This window comes from Myxocyprinus asiaticus, chromosome 43 (assembly GCF_019703515.2).
Source record: "Myxocyprinus asiaticus isolate MX2 ecotype Aquarium Trade chromosome 43, UBuf_Myxa_2, whole genome shotgun sequence".
Lineage (NCBI taxonomy): Eukaryota > Metazoa > Chordata > Actinopteri > Cypriniformes > Catostomidae > Myxocyprinus > Myxocyprinus asiaticus.
Genome location: NC_059386.1, coordinates 21,382,884 through 21,409,640, shown reverse-complemented (window position 1 = coordinate 21,409,640; position 26,757 = coordinate 21,382,884). Strand labels below are relative to the sequence as shown.

Sequence of the window (26,757 nt, the reverse complement as noted above, 5' to 3'; positions counted from 1 at the left end):
GTTGGGGCGAAAACATCAATGCAATACAAAAAACAAATATTTAATTAATAATAATAATCTCATTTGTTATAGATAGTAATATTTATTATTATTATTATTATTAATTAGTTAATTATAATAAAGTACTCTTATATATTTATTAAAGGGACAGTTCACCCAGAAATGAAAATTAAGTCGTTACTCACCCCTGTGTTATTATAACCCCAAATGACTTTCATTTTCTTAACACAAAAAGAGAAATTGTGAAAAAATGTTGTTCTCAGTGATGTCATACAATGGCAGATTATGGTGACCACCTCTTCAAGTGTCAAAAGGACACAGAATTATAATTCAGAAGTCTAATCAATTATTGTATGTGACTTACAGTGAGCAACCACAACATTAAAACCACTGACAGGTGAAGTGAATACAGTGGCACCTGTCAAGAGGTGGGATATATTAGGCAGCAAGTGAACAGTCAGTTCTTGAATTTCATGTGTTGGAAGCAGGAAAAATAGGCAAGCGTAAGGATCTGAGCAACTTTGACAAGGGCCTAATTGTGATAGCTAGACAACTGGGTCAGAGCATCTCCAAAAGGCAGGTCTTGTAGGGTGTTCCCAGTATGCATTGGTTAGTACCTACCAAAAGTGGTCCAAGGAAGGACAACCGGTGAACCGGCGATAGGGTCATGGGCGCTCAAGGCTCACTGATGCGGTTGGGGAGCGAAGGCTAGCCCGTCTGGTCCAATCCCACAGAAGAGCTACTGTAGCACAGATTGCTGAAAAACGTAATGCTGGCCATGATAGAAAGGTGTCAGAACACACAGTGCATCGCAGCTTGCTGCGTATGGGGCTGCTTAGCCACAGACTGGTTAGAGTGCCCTTGCACTCAGGTGTAGATTCTGAGGTACTGTAATCTTCATGAAGCACGTTTGACATCTGAACCAGTGATTGGAGGCCGGGCGGCTGCTCTTAGGTCCTAGTGCCTGCCGGATCCAACTTCTGTCAGTGCGACTTGTGTGTGTGTTTTTTTGTTTTTTTTTCTTTATCAACAACATAATTTTGACCCGGTGCGACTTATAGTCAGGTGTGACTTTATTTCTGGAAAATACAGTAAATGAATAAATAAATAAATATTTGCTGTGCCGTTGCAAGAATTACAAATCTACAAATTGGAAAAGACACAAATTTGTTGGTTTTTCATTATCCAATTAGCACTCTTGGCATCTGTGACCTCATTATACAGCGTACCTATGTTACTTGCATTTTTTGCATAGCCGAATTTCAAACATTATGAGTTCACACTACTAAGAAAATGTGGACAAGTTCTTGAAAAGGAAAACCATCGACGTTGGTTATGTGGGATAGTGGTGTGCCATGGGATATTTTAATCGTAAAAAGTGTGCCATGGCAGAAAAAGGATTGGAAAACACTGACCTAAACCACAAAGAGTTCATCTGCAAAAAAGCTTCCAAAAGAAAACACACAGCAGTATGTAAATTCTGCAATGCAATGCTTACCGAGACGGCTGGTACCACATCAAACTTTTAATGGCACTTAGAAAAGAAGCGTAAAGAAAGGTAAGCTAAGTGTTAGTGGTGCTATCAAAGCTAGCAAGCTATTGTTAGCAATCTGCCTCTTGCTGCATTCCATTTAATCCGGAAAGTCGGATTTTCCAACTTCCTACTGGGAAAAGTGCAATGAATCCCCACTTGAAGTTGTAATTATAACTTGGAAAGTGGTGCCAAGATGCAGGTGTGTGACGTTACACAATCTTGTCGGCACCCAAGAAGATGTAGAAAACAAGTGATAAACATTCACTTTTATAAAATAATATCGATAAATTAGTCAAAGTTCCTACATTACATGTTTGTGACGAGGAGGAGGGCAGGGCCGGGCCGTGACTATGCACACCCGGCCCCCAATCGGGCTAATCAGCCGAGGAGAGGGATAAAGGTAGCCGGGTGCGGTAGTTCGGGAGAGAGAGAACCACATTTTTTGTGTTTGTGTCTTTTTATTTAAATTAAATAATACTTTGACTGTTCAGCCGGTTCCCGCCTCCTCCTTTCCCATTTTAACCCCTGTTACATTTGTTCCGAAACCCGGGAAAGAGGAGGAATGTGCTGTCATGGAGTCCTCGCCACTGCCGTCCGCCCAAAGGAGCAGCCGCGATTGCTTGGTTTCTGTATTTGGGGTCGCGCCCGGTAACCCTATCCGCTATAAACTGGCACCGGTCCAAAATTAGACGCGTGGTGCGAGCACAAGGCGATTGTCTGTGTTCCGCGACAGTTTTTGGATCCTTGAATAAGGTATGACGTGCAAGTAAGTGCAGCTGGTGGAGTTTTTGATGCCCCCCTCAGGAAAGATGGTGCCCTGTAGGGAGTTGGTGCCCTACGCAGACTATATAATATGCATATAGGGAGCGACGGTACTGGTAGCTACCTTCAGCCTCCTCCATCACACTTTTTGATTGAGGACTGGACATTGAAATGCATCTATTCTTCCACTACATGGAAACTCTTCAGACATGTTTGTAAGTTTTGTTCTCTGGTTTGTGTGTAGCTATGTTGTGTTTTCTGTTGTTCTGTCCTCTGCACTTCAATAACTGTCTGGTTTGGTTCAGCTACGAAATCAGACATCAGAAGACTACAAAGGACAGTTCGGACTTCTGAGAGGATTATTGGTTAAACCCTGCCCCGCCTTCAAGGTCTAGACACTTCCAGACTGAGGAAAAAGGCTGTAAAAATCACTCTGGACCCCACTCACCCTGCCCACTACCTTTTTGAACTGTTCCCTCCTGGCTGACGCTCAGAGCTCTGAGCACCAGAACCGTCAGGCACAGGAACTGTTTTTTTCCCTCAGGCTATCCATCTCATGAACAGTTAAAACTGCCCCTTTGAGCAATAATTAATGTGCAATACACAGCTTAGTCTTTTTATATTATCCAACACATCCTTCCTCTTCTGCCATTACATTCCCTTGCACTGTACATAACCGATTTGTATTTAGATTTGCACTACGTATGTGGATGTGTGTGTGTATGTATGTATGTATGTATATGTATGTATATATATTCATATATGTGTATATGTGTATATATGTATGTGTGTCTGTGTATGTATGTGTGTATATATATATTTATGTGTGTGTGTGTATGTGTATTTGTGTGTGTGTGTGTGTGTGTGTGTGTGTATATATATATATATATATGTATATATATATATATATATTGTCAATTGTGTATTCTATATATACTTTTTTCTTTTCAATATTTATCTATTTTTTATTCAATTTTAATTATTTTTTAAAAGTCTTGTTGCTGTTTTTGTATTGTTGTGTACTGGAAGCTCCTGTCACCAAGACAAATTCCTTGTATGTGTAAGCATACTTGGCAATAAAGCTCATTCTGATTCTGATTCTGTTAATATTGCTGGTGGTCCTGTTGAGGCGAAACAAAACTAGTTTTCGCTTAAATGCCCCATCACGCGCATGCTGCATAACTACTGTTGCTCTCGTGTAAAGAGCTCATAACAATCATCATTATAACAATGCTTTAATTATAATCAAGAGTCTCATGGAATAATTTATTAGATGTCTGAATTATATTTTGTGTCCTTTTGAAGCTTGAAGAGGTGTTCACCATAAACTGCCATTGTATGACAACACTGAGAACAAAATGTTTTCAAAATTTCTCCCTTTGTGTTAAGAAAAATAAAGAAAGGCATATGGGGTGAGTAAACAATGACTGAATTTTCATTTTTGGGTGAACTAATCCTTTAAGATGTGTTACATTCATGAGAGTAGACACAGAAGTACAGGACATTTGAAGTAAGTTTGGAGCAGCAGAAATAGAAATCAACCTTGTGTAAATTATCATGTGAACATTTAGCTTTATGCTAAGCTAAAATGCTATTTCTAACCAATTTACATTTACCAGGTACGATCATATTTTTTTATCAAGAAAATTCTCTCTCTCTCTAGTAAGACCTTTGATATAAGGGCAAAAATCTTATTTTTTATGATACTTTTTGTATTGTTTTTCTGTAAAAATATCTAAAACTCCTTAAAACAAGATCAATTTGCATTATTATGTTTTAGAAGCAACAATGCATAAGATATTTAGGCTTTTTTAGAGAATATATGTTTAACATGTGTATTTTGTCTTACTTTACTGGTAGATATTTTTACCAGTGCTGGAAAAAGTAATCCAAAGTATTTCCATTACGTTACTGGCCTTGAGTAATCTAACGGAATACATTACAAATGACATTTTACAGCATGTATTCTGTAATCTGTAGTGGAATACATTTTAAAAGTAACCCTCCCAACCCTGGCTATTATACTATGGCCACATCCACACAAATTCATTTTTGTTTGAAAACACATTGATTTTGCTACATTTATGCCTTTGATTCACACTGTAATGGCCTTTTCCTACACCAAAAACAGAGACTTTCAAAAACACACTCCAAAACCTTGTACTATGGCTTTGAATGAATTTCATCCAATCAGATTTAAGATCTGGAACTATCAGTTTTATTAAAACATTTTTGATTCTCATTGCTAGTGCTAGAACAATATATTCTTGTTCCAAAATCTACAGATTGTTAGGGAATTTTGAGTAAATATTGTATAAAAGTTAATTTAAATCGAGCAATTTTATGTACATCTTATTTTCTGTAATTAAATTATTTGATATATATTGGCATTATATTACCCAATGGTCACTCTATTCTTAAGATATTGGCATCAGCCATTTAAAACACACACACACACACACACACACACACACACAACATTTTGGTCAACCACTACTCAATGTTTTTTTAAATTCAAAATGTCTATGTCCATAGTAATCTGTTTTCATTTGAAGAACAGTTTCCTAATGCCATTGTTTTCCAAAGTATTTGATACTAGAGAGCATTTCCGAAAGTCGAAAGAGGAAAATGCCATTCCAATGTGGATCAGAGACGCTATCTTCAAATTAAAACGTATTAGTGAGGACGTGGTCTTAGATGCAAAATATCCAACTTGAATTCTAACTTCCAGATTTAGAATTGTTAAACCAAAATTCTACATCAGAGACTGTCTTAAGGCTCCTCCTTAACCACTGTGTTTGAATGCAAGCAAGCCTTGACTCATACAGACCAGACCCTCCTCTCTTACACAAGTAACAGGATAATTACCTCTCTACGGACAACTGTCTGCCCCAGTGTTAAAATAGCCTTTATATAGTGCAATGAAGAAAGCAGAGAGGGAGATATTTAAAGTGTAGTCATTGGAAACAGGGATTTGACTGTGTAGCAGGAAATAGACAATTTATTTTAAGCAGCCTAGCACACTAGTGGATTATCTATAAAACTTTCATGGATGTCCCTCGGTGGCAGGCAGCCATAAAACTTCCAGAATGAGGGACTTGTTAATTTACTTGTTAAAGCAAATTAAAAATTTATAAGCGCTTTTAGGTAAATGAGATCCTCTTTCATTGGCGCTCTTGTGGGATTCTCACTTTCGCTGTCGGCTCCTTGGAGGACAGGTTAGCTGAGCTGAAACGCCACAGAAAAACAATAAAAGCTGGTAAATTGTTCCAGGTTTTATTACTACCGAGCTGCACAGCTGCTGTAGTGCGTAAATAAGGAAGAACAGAAGCCGATAGCAACAGAATCCCTGGGGCTTCCACTGGAAGCAAAGGGTCAGGATCGCTGTTCAAAGCAGATTTTTGAATGAAAAGGTTATTGGGCTTTGAGTACGGTGACGTTTTAAAAGGCCAATGCAGTGGAGTCAGTCTTTTGGTTTGGGTGCATTGGGTTGTTGGCCTGAGCCTCTGGGAATAGTTCAGTAGACTTGTAAAATTTTATCATAACATCAACAAGCACTTTTCAGCAAGCGGGCAAAGGAAATAATTGACTACATACGCTAATGATAATCCCATAAAGCTTCAAAAGCCATTTTAATAGTCTCGTCAGACACAAACTGAGAGCATTTTTGAAAGGATGTCTACGCATTTACTTGAGCTTTGTTTCTACCTCCGAGTAGCTTGGGTTCTTTGCTCTTGAATGTGAAAGGTGCACTAAGTGAGTTTTTGCTTATTAAAAAGGTTTTACACATAAAGACCTAAGTAGAATTTTTTAGAAATATGTTAAAAATGATGCACACTCACATGAGATGAAGACTCCAGTCATATCAGAAACATAATAAAAATTTTAAATTTTATATGGAGCGGGTCGCCCCCTCATGGGCGCTGTCATGTTGACAGCATATGACGGTGTGTGACTGAGTTACTACCACTAATAAGGACAATAATAATAACATGTTTACTTTATATAACGCTTTCAGCCAATGCTCAAACATAAAAGTACATGTAAACAAAACAAGCAAACCAAATAATATAACAACAAACAATATACTTACTACAAACAACACCAGAGCCCGAGTCAACAGTACATTCCAGAGTGATGGTATCAGCAGGAGTGTGATCCAAAAGAGAGTCCGAACTGAATGAGTGCAAGTGAAAAGATAAAATGTCCAAACAAGAGAGAGTTTTGAAACAAAACTCTACGTCCTGCAGCTCTCACAGTGCCGATAACAGCTTGCAACAATGCACAAAAGTTTGTTTGGATTAAATCCAAGAATGTCCATAATAGGGATGTGTGTATTATGAGATGGAAACAACCATCTTCAGTGTGAAACAGCATCAAACAAACTTCCAGTATTCAGGACGAGGGGTGTCAGTATGGGAGTATGGGACTCCAGAACAGCAAGTGCTCCTGGGACAGATGGGACAAGGAAGAGCCAGCTAAAATCTTACTGAGTGCACCTTTAAAGGAATAGTTCACCCAAAAATGAAAATTCTGTCCTAATTTACTGCTATGTATGGGGCTGCGTAGCCGTAGACCGGTCAGAGTGCCCATGATGACCCCTGTCCACTGCCGAAAGCACCTACAATGGGCATGCGAGCGTCGGAACTGGACCTTGGAGCAGTGGAAGAAGGTCGCCTGGTCCGATGAGTCCCATTTTCTTTTACATCATGTGGACGTCCGTGTACGTGTGCACCATTTACCTGGGGAAGTGATGGCACCAGGATGCAATGTGGGAAGACGACAAGCCGGTGGAAGGAGTGTAATGACCTGGGCAATGTTTTGCTGGGAAACCCTGGGTCCGGCCGTTCATGTGGACATTGATTTAAAACGTGCCCCATACCTAAACATCGTTGCAGACCAGGTGCATCCCCTTCATGGCAATGGTTTTCCCTGATGGCAGTGGCCTCTTTCAGCAGGATAATACTCCCTGCCACACTGCACACATTGTTGGGGAATGGTTTGAGGAACATGATGAAGAGTTCAAGGTGTTGCCCTGGACTCCAAATTCCAACAAGTCAGATCCACGGATCCAGGCTCCACCTCGCAACTTACAGGACTTTTTTATTTTTTTTTATTTTAGGTGAACTGTTCCTTTAAGCCAAAGCATAGCAGAGCACACATTCCCCTTAAACAGTCACATTACAATTTACAAACTGATATCTTTGAATGGATGTTCATCTAACCTCTTGCCTTGAACTGCACCATCCTCGTCTTTACAAATGCTCCAATCTCAGTATAAACCAATATGGCTTTTACAACCAAGCTCTTAATGTATTTCAGTATTATTTCAGATTAAGGTACCATTCTCATAGAGTGCCATTGAAAACCACTGCTCCTACTTTCACATTTAGGAGGCCATTAAAACTGTCTGTTCCATGAAAACCTTAAGCTATTGTGCTCTGTTTCTTTGAGATGGACCCTATAAAATACATTTAGGCTTATGGACTGTTGTACCTACGGTCGTAATAGACGCATAACTTTGGTGTGGGCGCCAGGACGGAATCGCAGTAAATTCAAATAAAAAAGTCTAGTTGTATATCCAATGCCAAAGTTGTATTTTTAAGAGCTAGTGTGACTTAATGTGGCACTCAAAGGCTTTGCTGTCAGAATGAATCTGGATTTTATAACCAACTATAGGGTTGAAAAACACGTTTGATATGCAGTCAAATGTTGTCGTTTGCTTGGACTCCATCGACACCACTGGAAATGAACAACCTTCGTGGTGGCTTTCCTGCAGACGGACTCGCTAAGTGCAATGTTTTTACAGTGGCCTGTAAAACCGTGCTTTCCATAAAACTTACTTTCTTTCTTTTAATGGTTAATCATAAGCACAGGGTTAACATGTACAGTAGAGGTCGACCGATATATTGGTTTTGCTGATTAATAGGCACCGATAACTGATTTCTGGAACTATCGGTTATCTGCAAAAATCAACACCAGTATTTTTCCCCGTTGCGTCCGGTGCAAGAGCGACTGGGAATGGTCCACTGTCATTATAAAGTATGTGAGAGGCCTCTAGAGGCAAAATAAAAACTATCACTTCACTGATGCCTTGTGGTGTTTGTTTTGACATGTGAGACTACACTCTGCTTGGAGCGAAACACTTCAGATGCAAATTTAAAACATCAATAACAAAAAGGTATGAATACACTACAGTAGACGTTGTCATATCATTATAAATTAATTAATTTGTTGACTAGATGCTGCAGTAGTAGAGAACAGCAGTATGTTTGCCGACAAGGCTGAGAGGAAGCTAACATTAAAGGGGTTAGAACAATGTGACAAAAATACACCAAATGTTTAAATGTCACAATTGTAACCATCTATTACCATCTATTTGCATTAGTTTATATCCAGCTGGTCATGTTTATGCATTCGTTAGCCAGCTAAGTTGCATATTTAAAGCTAGTCATGTGAGAAAGCATATTAATATCTTCATGCATCCGAGAGAAACCTATAAACAAATCAGAAACGCATCAGATTTCAATAAAAAAAAAAAAAAAATTATCCTCACTGTAATACGATGACTTCAGATTGATCACATTCTTGTGCTAAAAAAGGCTAGACACAGTGCAACAAATACAATTTAACAGAAAGCAGGTGTCTCAAAATGCTTTTAAAGTTCTTTTTAATTAGACACATCATCTAAAAAACAGCGCTCCTTTACGAGACGCTGAATAAACAAAAACAAAGGGAAACAAAGATGTTCATCTAGTGCTCATTTACATAGAAAAATAAATGGATGGTTGCAAAATCGTTTAGTGTGAACAGCCCCTTACAGTTGGTGGAGGTCTTTGGCCATTGCGTCTTGCTCTCTTATAAGCATTTCTCAGATTAAGCAATGAGTTGTTTAAATGCTTTGTCAGGAAAGATGTTCAACAGGGAAATGTGTGTCTCGTGATTCTCACGTTCGTTTCCATTCTGTTGTGTTCCATCTGTTTGAACAGCCCCTGGCCTGGGCTCATAGTCTGAGCTGCTTCACCACCGAGTTCAGCCAAATACCACTGCTATCTGGGAATATTGCTACTCTATATACAACTGTAATGAATAAAAAACAATGTGGTATTATGAAGCTTGAGTCTGAAGTAGTAGGAATCAGTGCAAGTGTAACACCATGTGAACTGTCTATTGAAGCGTTTTCCCCCCTCATTTTACTTTTGACTTAATATTTGAGAATATGGGCTGACTAAAACTATTTATTTATTTTATGCACATTAGTTGAAAATGAAATGCTCTTTTTTAACAGCCAGGATAGGAATGTTCTATGCAATAAAATAACAGTGCTGAATGGTTTATGTATTTATTGCGCCCTCTTGTGGACTAAGGAAACAACGTCAATTTAAAAATCAGCTGACTATAACATTTGAATATTAGTTCATATATATTAATATTTATATCTTTATTTCATTTAAAAAGTACAATACATTTCATGTTTCAGTCAGTAATGTTCATTTTTGTAATACATTTGACTTTGAGTGTTATTTTTTCATTCAGAAGCAATTTTAAAAACTATCAGTTGATTAATCGGTTATCGGCAGGTACAGCCCAACTTAGTTATCGGTCGACCTCTAGTGTATAGGTCTCTTTGACCTTTTTTATGGGAAAGGCAAAACGAGTAGCTCTTTCCATTACCGCCTCACTTCAAAGCCTTGGCAGCATAAATTAATCTTTAATAGTGTGGAGGCTTTTAAGTGTCTCCGTGCCAGAGAATCATGCTGACTGCTTATTGAAAACAGTTGTTAATTCTATACTTCAGTAAACTCAGACAGAGGGGGGAAGAAATCAGCCCTAACAGGGAACAGATTGTGGCAAAACAAGAACTTACTGTGTTGAAATTAATGGCAGATGCACTTACTGGTAGTTTAAATGTTTCATTAGATGCTAATGTCTTACTGTGTTTTTAATTGTTGAGGAATTAGTCGCTGGAATATGAAAACCATCTGTTTGTTATCTTCCTGGAGGGGGAATCTTTACCCAGGCTCCACTTTCGGGGTTGTTAAAGGAGTTTATCCTTATGGTGCAACCTGGTGGATCTGTCAGTCTTCATTGCCGTCATTATGATTGCACAAGCAAGACTGTGAAAACACACACACACACACACACACATATATGCATGTGTACAAACATGCATGCAAATACACACTATAAACAACATTTATTACCAGCCTTATATGTATAGAAAGTGCATTAAGTTTGTTATGACAGTTAATCTACTGTAGCAAGCAGCAGTAGATAATGATCAAGTGCCAAACCTAAGGGGAATTGTGCCAGGAAGACCACAGAGCCAATAATAATTCACTCAAAAGTAATCATATTTTATACGCATTGACCCCAGATGAGTTTTGGAGGTAGCGAGACACCCAATTAAATTATTATGGCACCTTAAAAGCATTCCCAAAGTAATGAACGATCATTATGTGTGCAGACATAAAGGTTTATAGACAGGACTGCTTCAGCCCTCTGATTTATCGACTATGGGTGGAGACCTGATTCCCAATGAATTTTTTGATGATGATAATTTATTGTGACTACCAGCATTGCACTTTTTGTTTTACATCACTGTTAATTAAATCTCTCTCTCTCTCTCAAAAAAAAAAAAAAAAGACCTCATAAGAAAATGACCTTAAAGCCTTCAAGGAAAAACTCTTAGTCATTTGTCAAATTCCATTTAAGAGGCATAACCAAAATTACCTTGTAATTGATAATTATAGACATTATAATTCTAGTAAAAGATGTACCTGCTTAATGCATTGCACTTTTTAAAGATATAAGGCAGTTTTTGTGTCAGAGTAGGTAAGTATATCTTTATGTAGTACATTTTAAAACAATATATACATTTTTATAGGAAGTGTAGAAAGCATTTTTTTCCCCCTGAAATTTAGTGAAGATCATTTATTGATATTCTGATTATTAATCATTTTTGTCACGGTCCTGTCACTCTGTAAGTCTGGTTTTATGTGTGACAGGATCGTGACATCATCGTTCGATGTCTGTCTTGTGTTTTGTTTTCTGTCTCTCTGTGAGCGCACGGGTTCGGTTGTTATTTTCCTGCCAAACGCTCCTCTGTTGGTCTCATGTTTCATGTTCAGAGCATGGTGTTTCAGATGGTGTTGGGATCCGGACACTCATGCTCCTTGTTCTGTCTGTTATTGGCAGAAGTGCATTGCATTTATGCCATCTTGTAGGCATGCACTCACGTCAGTCGTTTCGGTCTGTCTTGTGTTTCATGTCCAGAGCATGGTGTCTGGATCTTGACTTCCCTGTCTGGTTCGGTTTCGGTCTGTGTCGGTCTCCGGACACGCCTGCTCCATGTTCTGTCTGTTGTTGACGTGGTTGCATTGCGCTTATGTCATCTTGGCAGCATGCACTCATGTCAATAATTTATGTCTGTCTCTCGCGAACACGGGAACGCCTTGCGTTGCGCTCGCATTGCGCTGTGCGCCTGGGTCACGAGCTGTCTTCACGTTGTGCTGAGGTTCGGTTACTACAGTCTGAGGTGTCGGGTTTGGGTGTGGCGAACTCTCGCACAGGTGTCCTGTCTCGTTTTGTTGCCTGTTGCGTGCATCGTGTGGCGTTTGCCTCGCGATGTACGCTCAGGCTATGTTTAGTGTGGGAATGCGTGGTATCGCTTTGTTTGGTGTTGCTATGCATTCTCTCATCTTGTCTGTAGGTTGGCATGAGCATATATTGCCTGATTGTCTTGGTAATGTGCGTTCATGCCATTCGTGTTTAAAAAAAACAAAAAAAATATCCACTTTTCTCCCCAATTTGGCATGCCCAATTCCCACTACTTACTAGGTCCTCATGGTGGTGTGGTTACTCACCTCAATCTGGGTGGCAGAGGACAAGTCTCAGTTGCCTCCGCTTTTGAGACAGTCAATCCGCGCATCTTATCACGTGGCTCGCTATGCATGACACCGCAGAGACTCACAGCATGTTGAAGCTCATGCTATTCTCTGCAATCCACGCACAACTTACCACGTGCCCCACTGAGAGCGAGAACCACTAATCACGACCACGAGGAGGTTACCCCATGTGACTCTACCCTCCCTAGCAACCGGGCCAATTTGGTTGCTTAGGAGACCTGGCTGGAGTCACTCAATACACCCTGGATTCAAACTCGCAACTCCAGTGGTGGTAGTCAGCGTCAATACTCGCTGAGCTACCCAGGCCCCTACAATTCGGGTGTTTTGTTGTCTTGTGAGAACACGTGGCTTTGTTTTGTTTCTGTAATGCCGGGTGTCTCTCTGTCTGACGTCATACCCCGCCTCCTTGTTTGCCCATTATTAGTTCATTTGTTACACCTGCCCTGCATTAACCTGTTTGATTTCCTTCCCTACTTTAGTCTCCTTGTGTGTGCTGTCCAGGGCCAGTTCGTCTTGTGTGTTTAGTCGGTGTTGTTCTTGTGTTTCCAGTTGGTCTAGTTAATTGGTCTTGTATATTCCCTGTCTGTCCTGTTTCCCCTACCTGGTTCCTGTTTTGGTCTGGGCGGTCTTGTTCCCTGTTTCCATCTGCCCCAGCCTGGGTAACCCTTTTTCCCCTTCGGGGTAGTTTATGTTTGTTTTTCCCTCTTGTGGGAGTTTTGGTTTGTTTTTGTATTATTAAATTCCCTGTTTATATTCAACTCTGTGCTTGGGTCCTGAGCCTCATTATTCTCTGCTATTCCTGACAGTTTTAATAATCATTAGATTATATAAATATAATAAATTAAATAACCACTTGCTTGATCTGAACAAAATAGGTGTCATTTTAAAGATTAGAATCTGGACTTTACAATGCATATAGCTGATCCTACCAATTCTTAAATACTGCTTTTTAATTTACTGACAAATAAGATCTGTTTCATTCTCATCATTTGCAAATTTGTTATCACAACATTTATATTCAGAGTTGATAAAAACATAAAAAAAGATGAGATAGCCTTGTGTTATATATCATCTCAATTTGTAGAATGCAATGAGCAAATTAGTTTCACTCAGAGGCCAAACTGCAGTGAGTTTTAGTGTATGAAATTCCCACAGACACACAAATATAATAAACAGTGGTGTCTTTTTGTCACATTTTTCCTTTTTACTAGACAACCTATAACATAGACAATGACATATCATAACTTACAGCAGACTATCCTGATTCAAACGAGCCCAAACACAACATAATATGACAAGTAGATCTTGAAATATTCCTCAAACAGTATACATGGAAAGATAATGCACAAAAGGGTGCTCAACACACATTGCGTGTGTGTGTGTGTGTGTGTGTGTGTGTGTGTGTGTGTGTGTGTGTGTGTGTGTGTGTGTGTGTGTGTGTGGGCGTGTGGACGTGTGTGTGTGTGGGCAGGTTTGGGTGGTTCACGAGGAAAAAAAATGTAGGTTACAAACTGGTAATTACAAGGGTATTATGCTATAAATGTGGTTTATGAGGACATTTCTAGTGTCCCCATAAATCATATGGCTTAAAAAATATACTAAACAATGTTTTTTTTTTTTTTTTTTTTTTTTTTTTAATGCAGAAAGTTTTCTGTGAGGTTTATGTTTGGGGTTACGGGATAGAATCTATAGTTCATACAGTATAAAAATAATTATGTCTAAGGAGAGTCCTCATAAGTATAGCAACACCAACATGTGTGTGTGTGCGTGTGTGTGTGTGCACATGTTTGAGGACTTTGTGTGTGCAAACACATATCCACATATGTGCTCATCTAAAGGATTTGGATGCTCCTGAACACTTAATATTTCTGTATTTTGTAGTTTAATCCATTTATTTCCAATGGCCGGTCATTTTTGACCAGGAGCACAACAAGTTTAACAAAGTGAAATAAAACCAATAAAATGTAAAGAAAGTGGTCAGATTTTTGTGTTTTCAGATACCATATGTGAACAAATTCAAGGAATTTTATTCCAATTGGATTAAGTATTAAAAATAAATAAATAAATAAATAAATTATCATAAGTAAAAAAAGTCATCTGGGTCAAAATGACCAGAACACAACATAAGGTTTAAACCCAGATAGCACATCTACCTTTAACCTGCTAAGAAAACCTTTATAATGCATTACGTATACCGGTTTTAAAGAAAGTGTTGGTGGTACTTTTACATATATTGATAATGTTGGAATATAAACCTTTTAGATAAAATCATACTCTAAACATTTACAAAAATATTATCAGAGACTATGGAGTGATTTACACGGCACTAAAACTCCCACAGTACTGTGAATTTGAACTTGGAATTTTGAAGCCCACACATTGCATAATGAAAGTTTCTGCAGGCTGATAAAGTCATATAATAAGTCATTTTAACCTCTGCTTTCTTCTGTCTGTAATGTGACAGAGGTCTGGTCAGTGCAGGTGTAGATCAGAACATTGTCTGACAGCTGTGGGGACTGAGATACGGTCTTGGAAATCTAAATGAATACAGAGCGGTAGTTGACTTTGACTGGATGAAACAATTCCCTGGAGGTAGAAGTTTAGATGAAGTTAATGAGCCAGTATTTTGAAAATGAGATGTTGAAGCCTGTAAGTATACATATATTTAGCAGACATTTTTATCCAAAGCGACTTACTCTTAGTGCAAGGACAATCCCCTTGGGACTGCCTGGGTTAAAATATCATACTCAATGGCACAATGGTGATAGTTCATGCATCTTCCCCTTGCGTGATCAAATGTACATACTTTCAGTTACTAGCACAGATTCAAAACAAATCTTTTGCATTCCTATCTGTCGAACACTCCATCAGTCAGAGTTTTTCTAGTGTTTGTGCCTTTCCTTGTCCTACTTTTTCTCATTGCCATCTCTCTCACTCTCTCTCTCTCTTTCTCTCTCTGAGCAGTGCAGGACTCTTATCACGGTGGCCTGCTGGTAGAGCCAACAGTCTCTGCCTGTAGTCTCTGAGCTCTCCCTCTGAGAGAGATCTTTTCACATAGCTAATGGCTACAGAAAGGGAACAGTTTCATTTTAATTATGTGCTTTACTCAAGGGCCTTCTTCCCTGCAGTCCCTTATCCCGCCTGTGCGCCTTGAACAACCCACAGCCTCCACCAGTGAAAAGAGATATTCTCCAACCCTCATTTTATCCCCCACCCCCCATCCCGCTGCCTTTGTCAAGTACTATCGCAAGGAATCTGTTTTATTCTCCTATGTGATGGGGGAGTATGCAAGAAAGAGTAAGTGAGAGAGAGAATAAAAGAAATGAGCGGCCGATCTCTCCATCTCTGTAAACAACCCCCCCAGTGCGTCATGGCCTACTCTGAGTTTTCCATTAAGTGACTCTGCAGTCATTTTCCGCTTATATCTACTCATAAAACTGGGTTTTTATGTGTTGATAGACAAAGGTGGCAGGTTTTGGCAGGGTGAGGTCTATGGAAACCTATGGAAACATTTGCCAATTTATTGATGGTGAAAGTGGAGGAATGACAGGAAATGATGGGGAAAAGGGGGGAGAACCAAATCAAGACACATCACAGGCCAAATCTGAACCCATATCTAACACATGATCATCTCAATGTGTTTGGAACATGTTTACAAACCGCTAGTCAATAGTTCTAAAAAAATAAATAAAAATGTTATATTAATAAAATAATGGGATCGAAAGTAAAGCATCGATTAGCATTGCTGTTTCTCTGGCCTATAATATAGTAACATTATATTTAAAAAGTAAAGTCTTTTGTAGTATTTTCTCTTCTTGTGGGTTCTGAATTTTTCTTTGTTTTGCATTTTTGTGTTTTCCAGCTGAAGCCGGGCCAGAACAACTGTAAAGACAGTGACAGTGAGAGCGTCAGTGGAAAGTCCAAACCCTCCATCCGGAGCAGCTCCAGAGACAGACAGACTGACGTGAGTGACCAATTAAATCTCTACATCTTTAAAGGGATAGTTCACCCAAAAATGAATATTCTCTCATCATTTACTCAACCTCATGCCATTCCAGATCTGTATGACTTTCTTCTGCATAACACAAATGAAGATATTTAGAAAATCTCAGCTCTGTAGGTCCACGATGTAAGTGAATGGTGACCAGACCTTTCAAGCTCCAAAAATCACTAAAAATGGTAGCGTAAAAGTAATCCATATGACTCCAGTGGTTAAATCTATGTCGTCTAAAGCAATATAATAGGTGTGGGTGAGAAACAGATAAATATTTAAGTCCTTTTTTTTACTATAAATCTCCAATTTTTCATATTATTTCACATTTTGAAAGTGAAGATTGATATTATAAAAGGGTTGAAATATTGATCTGTTTCTCACCCAACGTAATCTGCATCGCTTCTGAATACACGGATTTAACCACTGGAGTCTTGTTTGGAGTATGGATTACCTTTATGCTGCCTTTATGTGATTTTTGGAGCTTTATTCACTTGCATTGTATGGACCTACAGAGCTGAGATATTCTTCTAAAAATCTTAATTTGTGTTCAGAAGTAGAAAGTCATACACATCTGGGATGGTATGTGGGTGAGTAAATGATGAGAAACATTTCATTTTTGGGTGAATTATCCCTTTAAATATTATACACTCTTTTTTTATTTATTTTTTTATTAACATTTTCATTGATTCATAAATTAACACACGCAAAAAAAACAACAACATATATATAATGAATCAATCACTTTATACATTAAACTCCCACCATATCCCCTCCCCCTACCAAACTCCCACCCCACCCTGACCCCCCCACGAACACCCCTGTGGTCAATAGAATATAGACACACACACAAACACACACACACACACACACACACACAAGAAAAAAAAACACAAACTAAAACAACAACAAAAAAAAGAAAATACAATAATCAAGTATAATAAAAAAAAAAACTCTAATTTACTCCCTCTACTGCCCCTCCTCGAGATTCCCCCAGAAATGCTAGGTAATTGCCCCATTTCTTATTATAAAAATCCCTAAATCCCATCCTTCTGCTCGACCGCTCCTCGAAGGCAGCCACACTCCCCATCTCCGCACACCACTCCGGGAACGAGGGTGCTCTATCCAACTTCCAACTCCTCAAAATAACCTGCCTACCAATCATCACATTGGTCAAAACCCAGTCCTTCATGTACTTATCCTCCAAATCCATGACCTTCCCATCTCCCAAAATACAGAGTCTGGGGCAGAACGAGACCTGAGTGCCCAACACATCACACACAAAACTTTGCACCTTCAGCCAAAATTCTTGAATCTTACGACACCCCCAAAAAACATGGGTTGTGTCTCCATCTTCTGATTGACATCGCCAGCAGGTGGGTGTGTCTTTAAGACCAAGCCTATATAATCTAGAAGGGGTCCAATAGACTCTATGTAAAATCTTGAATTGCATAAGGCGAACCCTTGCATCTCTAGATGCAGATTTGACATTTTTTAGAATCCTAGCCCACACTCCCTTAATCTCTTAAGAGAAGCTGAAGCTCTGTCCCCCAGACTCTGAATTAACAGGGAGTAATACACCGATGCCTCATGACCTTTTCCGAAAGCAGCAATCACCACTCCCAGAGTATCTGCCGCTTTAGGGGGGTGTAAACCACTCCCAAAAACAGTACAAATCAAGTGGCACAACTGTAAATACTTATAGAACTGAGATCTGGGAATCCCAAAAAGTTGAACCAAATTTTGAAAGGATCTCAGCACTCCACTCTCATATAGGTCACCGAGTGTAGTAACCCCCCTCCCAATCCATTCTGACCAGCAAAAAGGGGACTTGTTGATGCATAATTTGGGGTTCAGCCATATGCTCTAGGCAACATTTAAATAAATGTCTGAATTAAACACTCTGGACACCTTTGTCCATACCGAGTTCAAATGCAAGATAACGGGATGTAACTTAACTTCTCCGATTAATTTGATAGAAAGGCTTTGCAATGGTGAAATAGGGGCAATAACTTCCTGTTCTGTACAGAACCAGGGAGGAGCTCTCTCAGGTGGAAGCGACCAATGAGCCAAATGTCTGAGACCAAATGCATAATAATAAAATAAATCTTGGGTAGGCCTAGCCCACCTTTGTCAATCAGCCTATGTAACTTATTGAAATGTAATTTGGGACGCTTACCATTCCAAATGAAGGACTTCGCTATGTTGTCAAATTGCTTGAAATAAGAGAAGGGGACATCTATAGGGAGAGACTAGCAGGTAGTTGAATTTTGGAATACAATTAATTTTAATAACATTAACTTTCCCGATCATAGATAAATGCAATGAAGCCCACCTGCCCACATCGCTCAAAAACCGTTTTATTAAGGGGTCAAAATTAACTCTAACTAAATTACACAGTTTTGCTGGGAATAAAATGCCCAAATACTTAAGGCCCTGTTTGGGCCACTGGAAATCACCCGGCTAAAAAAAAAGCCGTCACTGGGCAGTACGCTGTCAAAGCCAAAGCTTCGGATTTAGACCAATTGAATTTGTATCCTGAAAATTTAGAAAAGGAATGAATAATTCTGTGGAGGCAAGGCATAGATCTAATAGGGTCAGAGACGAATAATAAAATATCATCTGCGTAAAGCAAAAGCTTATGCACCACACCTCCCACCACCACCCCTGGATTGTCCTCTTCCTTTCTTATTGCAGCTGCTAATGGTTCCAGGGCAAGACAGAACAATAATGGGGAAAGAGGGCAACCCTGACGTGTGCCCCTATTCAAAGTAAAATAATTTGAAATTAATCCATTTGTTTGTACCGCCGCTACAGGGTATCTATAAAGTAACTTAATCCAACCAATAAATGAACTCCCGAACCCGTATATTTCCAAAATCTTAAAAAGATTCTACCATATCAAAGGCATTTTCGGCGTCAAGTGAGATGGCAGCGACCGGTGTCTGATCATTCGCCACTGACCACATGATATTGATGAAACGCCTAATGTTGTCAGAAGAGCTGCAGCCCCTAATAAACCCCACCTGATCTATATGTATAAGAGATGTCATAACTTAATCGATTAGCCAAAATTTTGACAGTATTTTTACATCTAGCTGGATCAGGGAAATTGGACGGTAACTCTTACACTCGCTTGGATCTTTGTCCTTTTTAAGGATCAGACTGATCCGGGCTTGTGTCATGGTTGGAGGAAACTTTCCGTTCTTTAATGATTCTGTATAAACTTCTAGCAAAAGTGGAGCCAGTTCTGAAGCATGAGATCTAAAAAATTCAGCGGCAAAACCTTCTGGCCCCGGAGCTTTGCCTGAAGGCAAGGCCTTAATTACCTCGTCAACCTCCTCCAAGATTATCTCAGATTCAAGATCATTTTTTTGCTCAGTCGTCAATTGAGGAAGTTCTAATGGTTCCACAAATTTTCTAATATATTCATCAGTAGACGAAAATGTGGAACTATAGAGATAAAGATAGTACTCTTTAAAAGCATTATTAATATCAGTGGCTGAGGTAAAAATTTCACCACCAGCAGATTTCACTGAGGGAATGGTAGAAAAAGACTCTCTCTGTTTTATATATCTAGCCAGAAGCTTCCCTGCTTTATCCCCTGACTCAAAGTATGATTGTCTTGCCCTGAACAACCAAAACTCCACTTTCTGCGACAAAATAGTATTATATCTATATTTCAGTCGAGTCAATTCTCTGAGGCCATCAGATGACATTCGGCGCTTCAGCTCTGCCTCGGCACTTTTTATATTCTCTTCCAACTCCACGAGTTCTCGTGCTTTGGATTTTTTGATGAATGAGGCATACTGTATGATCCAACCCCTAAGAACCGCCTTAAGTGCCTCACAAGCCATGCCCATAGAGGATACTGAGGACTAGTTGGTCTCCATATAAACATTGATTTCAGTCTTTAACATTTGTTGGAAATCAGGATTTAGCAAAAGGTATACATTAAAATGCCAACTATATGATTTCTTTTTCTCTGTATGTGGCAACATCTCTAAACTCACCAGGGCGTGATCTGAGACTAAGATGTTTCCAATTGAGCAGTCAACAACAGATGAAATGAGGGATTTAGATATAAAAAAAAAAAAAACTATTCTAGAATAAATCTTATGAACTGATGAAAAAAATTATAATCCCTACTAGATGGGTTCAAAAGTCACCAGATATCTGCAAGACTAAGATTTTTACACATCCTGTGAAGCGTCAATGTTGCTCTAGGGGGCTTACACACTTTTGCTTCACTATGATCAATGATTGAGTCCATCAATAAATTAAAGTCTCCTCCCAATATTATATAATGAGGGGTGCTAGCGGTTTGCAACATCCCTTCATGATCTATAAAAAAGCCCTGATCATCAGTGTTAGGTGCGTAAATATTAGCCAAAATCAATCTTTGCCCCTGAATGTCTGCTAAAACAATAATGACTCTTCGTATTTTATCTTTAATCTGTTTGAGAAATTTGAATTGTAGATGTTTATTTATCAATATAATGACCCCCCTGCTCTTACTTGAGCCAGCATTAAAGAAAACATGTCCACCCCATATCTTCCCAATTTTTTCAGCTTCCTGTGGGGAAAGATGTGTTTCTTGAAGAAACACTATATCATATTTCTTACATTTAAGAAAAGGAATAACCTTCCTTCTTTTTATGGGGTGCCCCAATCCATTGACATTCCATGTGGAGAGAGAGACAATCCACTCATATTAACAATTGACATATTGATTTAATAAAAAAAATAAATTGTGTGTCAAAAGCAAGATTATACAGACCACATTTCCCATTAATGCAACAATCAAACCCCGAACTACCCCCCCCCCCCCCCCCCCCGAACAAAACAAACAGAAAAAAGAAAAACGTGCGCCAACTGGCGTCAATCCCTGTAAACTCAGAAGGTCCATGTACGCATGCGAGAACCCCCGCGACAACTTTGCCATCGGATTGCTCTAGTCCGGTGCTTCTGCACAGGTTTTGTGAGGCAAAATTACATAACAGAAAATACTTTGTAAAACAAACTCCAGCCAATAGGCAGAATAAATACAAAGAACGTGTAGATTCATTCACAAAACTGTCTTGAAGGTGTGTTCCTCCACAAAACAAACTCCAGCTGATATAAAGCAGTTCAGTTTCCTCAGACAGACAGACAAGTGTTCAGTGAGCCAGCTGTTATGAGTGCAGCAGATGACATAATCATTCCAATGTCCCTTAAATATACTCCACAAAACAAACTCCCGCCAACAGGAGGCGCAAGCACAAAGAATGGTCAGATTCATCCACTGCTGACCCAAAGGAGTATTATTCAACAGAACAAACTCCAGCCGCTAGGCGGAGCCAGCACATAAAGAAACAAAATAGGCAACCCGGTTCCTCGGATGATCAAGAGTCAAATTCATTCGGAGGCCACATAAAAAAAATGCATCATGACTTACTCAGACTGACAACTTTATAAAACACGTTCTTTATGTGAGCATGTAGATATTTTGCGGTCATCCATAGTGTCCATTCTCAATCTGGCCGGGAACTTCAGTGTAAAAGCGATCTTCAGTCATTGCAAAAGTTTCTTGGAGTGTCATGCCACAAAACAAACTACAGCCGCTAGGCGGAGCCAACGCAAAAAGAAACAAAAATGGTGCCCAGCTTCCTCGGACAGTCTAGACACTGAACAGCGAATCAGTCCACTCACATAAGAAACGCCCAATGGTTTACTCACCCATAGTTTGTATGAAGGCCAGTGCCTTTTTGGGGCATACAAATATTTTGCTTGGTGTCTATTCTCAGTGTGGCCGGAAACATCAGTGCAAAAGCGATCTTCCGTTGATGCAAGAGTTTCTTACATTCCTTGAACCGATCGCGTTTCTCTCTTGTCGAATTCGCAAAGTCCGGGAACAAGAAAATATTGTGGTTCTTCCAAGAAAGCTTTCCTTTGCTCCTCGCCTGGTGCAACACGAAATCTTTATCGGATGATCTCAGAAATTTGGCCAGGATTGATTGGGGCCTGTCTCCCTCAGCAGATCTCCGAGCCGGGACTCTGTGAGCTCGCTCGATTTCCAGTTTATGGCCTGTTATGTCGAGCAGACTCGGGAAGAGCTCATCAAGGAATTTCACCATATCTCTGCCCTCTTCATGCTCAGGAATTCCAACAATTTGTATGTTATTCCTTCGGTTCATATTTTCGAAATATTCAAGTTTTTCCAAAATGTGTTGCAAGTCTGTTTTGGACATGGGTGGATTAGCGGATAATTCCCTTTCCGTTGACTCCAGATAATCGATTAGTTTTTCAACTTCTGCCACTCTTGTTACCAATTCAGAGAATTTTGTTTCCATCGCCTTAATTGATCGCCGTATTACAGCGAGATCCTCCAAGTCAGCAACAACCTTCGTCAGCATCACCAAGATGTTGGACAGTTGACTCTGGGTTTCATCTCCCGACGTGCCGTCTAAATCAAGTCCCCAGCTCGCAGTCCCGTCAGAGGCCTCAGCTTGAACACGTAAGTGTCTTTTAATGTCTCCAGAGTCTGAGGATTTTGACCTCTTTGCCATGTTTACCTCAAAGAATAAATATGTAACGGGGTGTATCGAATCTCACCGGATTATAACATGAAAATACTTAAAAAACTAGCAAAGTGCACAGAGCTAGTCGCTCACACGTCTGCTCCTCGCATGGCGTCACGTGACCTCCTCCAAATATTATCCACTCTTAACACAATGCAGCCAATCCCAAATACTGACCACGCTGCATCCATCACTACAAACACCAACTAATTGCACAATACTCAAATTAACAAATGACTAAGATATTATAATACAAACTAAACACCCCTTAGTCAACATCTCTTTTCACAACAGTCATAACCAGTATGTCAAATGCATCGAGTCAAACCATTAAACCATTTAACAGACGTGTGCACATTGAATAAGTTGGCAGACTAGTGGTAAAGGTGTTTGCATGCAGAACGAAATCAGGGCTATTGGTAAAAAATGAAGGTGTGTTGATTTTATTAATTTTTTTCTTAAACCGTTTATTTCCATACCCCAAAACGAGAAAACCATTTAAGGCATTTAGATCACCCACCTTACATGTTATTGGCTTATTAAGCATATTTTTTATTTTTTTTAAGATTGTGCATGTAAATATGCTCAGTGCTGAAATGTTATGCAAAAAGGAAAGTTTGCACTGCTATTGTTATTACAGACTGTATGCATGTTTTAGTGACCATAGCCAAAAAAAAAAACCACCCGATTAAGGTAAGCGTGAGTTGGATTCAGTCTAAAACAACTGTCTTGACACCTGATTGTGATCAGTCCGTTGACTGCTTTGCCTATCTGCCTTCTTCTTAAGAACAAACAGCTTTAATATGTAAACGGTATTTTACCATTTTTCTTATCCACTTCATTGGTCTAAACTGACATGACCCCGTGCCAACAGGAACAATAGAAGCATTTGAAGAGTGCATGTGTGTGTGTTGTGTAAGGTAGAGGAGCAGAGGTTGTCTGCACCCTCAGGCCTGTAGGTTCTGCTATGTGTTTGTGCTTTGGTGGTGATAAACACATCCTAATTACTGAAGAGTGACTATGCTTATATTCCATAGAAGTGGAGACAACAGGAAGTAACACAGTGACAAATGTAAGAGTGACCATGTATGGACAACAGTGATGTACCATAAACAAACACAAACCACATCCATAAGTGTACAGTGTACAGTATATATATATATATGTGTGTGTGTGTGTGTGTGTGTGTGTGTGTGTGTGTGTGTGTGTGTGTGTGTGTGTGTATTTTCCACAATACTGAAATTCGTGATGTATTAATTTAATGACATTATTTTAACTGGTGTTTGCGTAAGTATTCAGTCTTTCAGACATATACAACCCTATTGAAGCAGCATTTAGCTGTATGAAGCCAGTCCATTCAGTTTACAGTACATTGAACTGAAAGTTATGAAAACAGCGTGATCTTCTTGTTTATGGATCTATACACAGGCATGTGTGCAAGCTCAATCTGTCTGGTGCAGGCCCTCTCCAAACCTCAAGCCTTGGCTCCAAGGGTGGAGATATGAGTCTGGGAGTGTGCACAGGCACTATCAGATATCGGGCATAATTAGAGCTGTCAGCTGGAGGGCGAGGTGAGTCGTCGGAACAGACACGGCAGAACGAGTTTAGAGCGACCACTCCTGCGTGTAGCTATAAGATGTTTGGCCAGGCATGAAATGAAATAAGTAATTTGATGTTGACTTCAGAAATTGAAATAATACCTGCAGCCCCTTGTTAGGGAAGAGAGAAGACGTAGAGATAAAGTGGGAGAGTGGTGTGAGGAGGAGGAAAGTGATATAGGAAGAGGAGAAATGCAAGGGGAAGAGGGAAACAAATAAAGTGACAAATGAAACAAGAGATAGAGTTTGATTATTGGACAGGTAAAAAAAAAAAAAAACGCAAAAAGAATGCGTACATTTTAAATCTCTATTTTTTGTGGACTTTCTTGTAGTTAATTAGACAAATACTCACAAATAATATTATCCTAATTGTAACTTTACTATAGAAAATGTAATTTCTTCTGACAAAAATAATGATTATCTCTGAATGTTATTTATCAAAGAAAGATTTTTCATTAAAGTATAGAAAGTATAGAAAATATTACATTTTTAATCAAGGCTGTGTGGGATGAAAGTAAAGTCATGTTGTACTGTTGAGTAGGGTGTCTATTGTTTAGACTACGAATCATTGAAATGCACGTTGGGGGAAAATTAGTCATGACCTAGGACTTTGAATAGACTGTCTTGCACAGCCTCGTTTTCATTCACATGCTTAAGGTCTATGGCAAGTGTATTTATCTGTCACAGAATGTTTTGAAAACCCTTGAGTATTCTTAACAGAAGGTGCTGAAAGGTGTTTAGCGGAGATACACTTTTTTGCTTGAGCAGTTTCTCAGGGTCACACTTAAAGTAGAGCATCCCAGTCCTAAGGGGAATGGAGGAAGCTGGTCATTCACAGTCAGATCATAAAAAAGCCACTTCATACCAGCATAGAGGTACTAGAAAGCATTTCTTTTAGAGAGAGAGAGAGAGAGAGAGAGAGAGAGAGAGAGAGAGAGAGAGAGAGTAGAGATATGCTACAAAAAAATCCTTTTCATAATCAGTATTTTTTTCTTGTATTCCAGGAAGAATATCTTATAATACTTAAAAGATACTTGTTTTCTGGTAAAAAAATATCTAAACATTCTTAAAGCAAGATAAATTTACTTGGGGAGCAGATTTGCGTAAAATAATATGGCTTGTTTTTTTTTTAGAAAATATATCTTGAATTAAGTTTCTTTTTCTTAGCACACTTGCATTTTTTTATTTATTTTTTTTTAATCATAAATCTAAACTAAATTTAGTAAGGATTATGCTTAAAACAAGAAAGCATTTTGCCAATGAGCAAAAAATAAATAAATAAAAGATAGATTTATTCAAGATATACTCACTGAGCACTTTATAAGGAACACTATGGTCCTAATAAAGTGCCTGACATAGTCTTCTGCTGTTGTAGCCCATCTGCCTCAAGGTTCAACGTGTTTTGCTTTCTGAGATGCTATTCTGCTCACTACAATTGTACAGAGTGGTTATCTGAGTTACCATAGCCTTTCTGTCAGCTCAAACCAGTCTGAGCATTCTCTGTTGACCTCTCTCATCAACAAGGTGTTTACGTCAGAAGAACTGTCACTCAGTGGATGTTTTTTTTTTTTTTGGTTTGTTTTTGGCACCATTCTGAGTCAACTCTAGAGACTGTTGTGTGTGAAAATCCCAGGAGATCAGTAGTTACAGAAATACTCAAACCAGCCCATCTGGCACCAACAGTTATGCCATCCATGGTCCAAATCACTGTGATCACATTTTTCCCCATTCTGATGGTTGATGTGAACATTAACTGAAGCTCCTGACCCATATCTGCATGTTTTACGCATTACACTGCTGCCACACGATTGACTGATTAGATAATCGCATGAATAAGTAGGTGTTCAAGTCTTCCTAATAAAATTCTCAGTTAGTATATATATATTCTCTGAAAACTAGTCTTAATATGTTAATATCAGTTTTGCTTCTCAAATAATTATGTCTTGTTTTAAGGATGTTTCTTTTTTTTTTTTTTTTCTGGAAAACAAGACAAATAAATACTGATAATGAAAATATTTTTTGCAGTATAGAGAGAAAGTCACCAGGAAAAGTAAAACATCCAAAAGTATTGTGTGGATCATGAAAGAAAATGTCATTTTTGTATGTTTATACTCATATCCTCTTCATGTTTAATAAAATTGAAACAAAAGTGAATGAAAAGCTTGAGTCTCCTTTAAAGAGTTTGGGGTTATAAGGAGTAATTCTAGCTCTTGTTGTAGACTCTTTTGCAGTGTGCTAATGATGTCTTCACTCTCTTATTCCTCACTGTTGCTCTGATTTAAAAAAAAAAAAAAAAAAGAAAGAAAGAAAAAACAGAGAGTGAGCTCAGTGTTGATCTTCGCTTGGCTGAGAGGAAACTGGGGTCAAAAGAGGCCACGGCAGACCATCTTGCTTCCTTTCCCCC

The 26,757-nt window shown here is 39.0% G+C and overlaps 1 protein-coding gene across 5 annotated transcripts in view; it reads left to right on the top strand.

Moving 5' to 3' along the window:
* auts2a (activator of transcription and developmental regulator AUTS2 a) overlaps positions 1 to 26,757 on the top strand; it is a 530,438-nt gene that overhangs the window by 195,096 nt on the left and 308,585 nt on the right. For all 5 annotated transcript variants that reach the window (XM_051685882.1, XM_051685884.1, XM_051685881.1 and 2 more), the window contains one exon: positions 16,067 to 16,168. In XM_051685882.1, the coding sequence (XP_051541842.1) occupies positions 16,067 to 16,168 (102 nt within the window). The remainder of the gene's footprint in view (positions 1 to 16,066; positions 16,169 to 26,757) is intronic.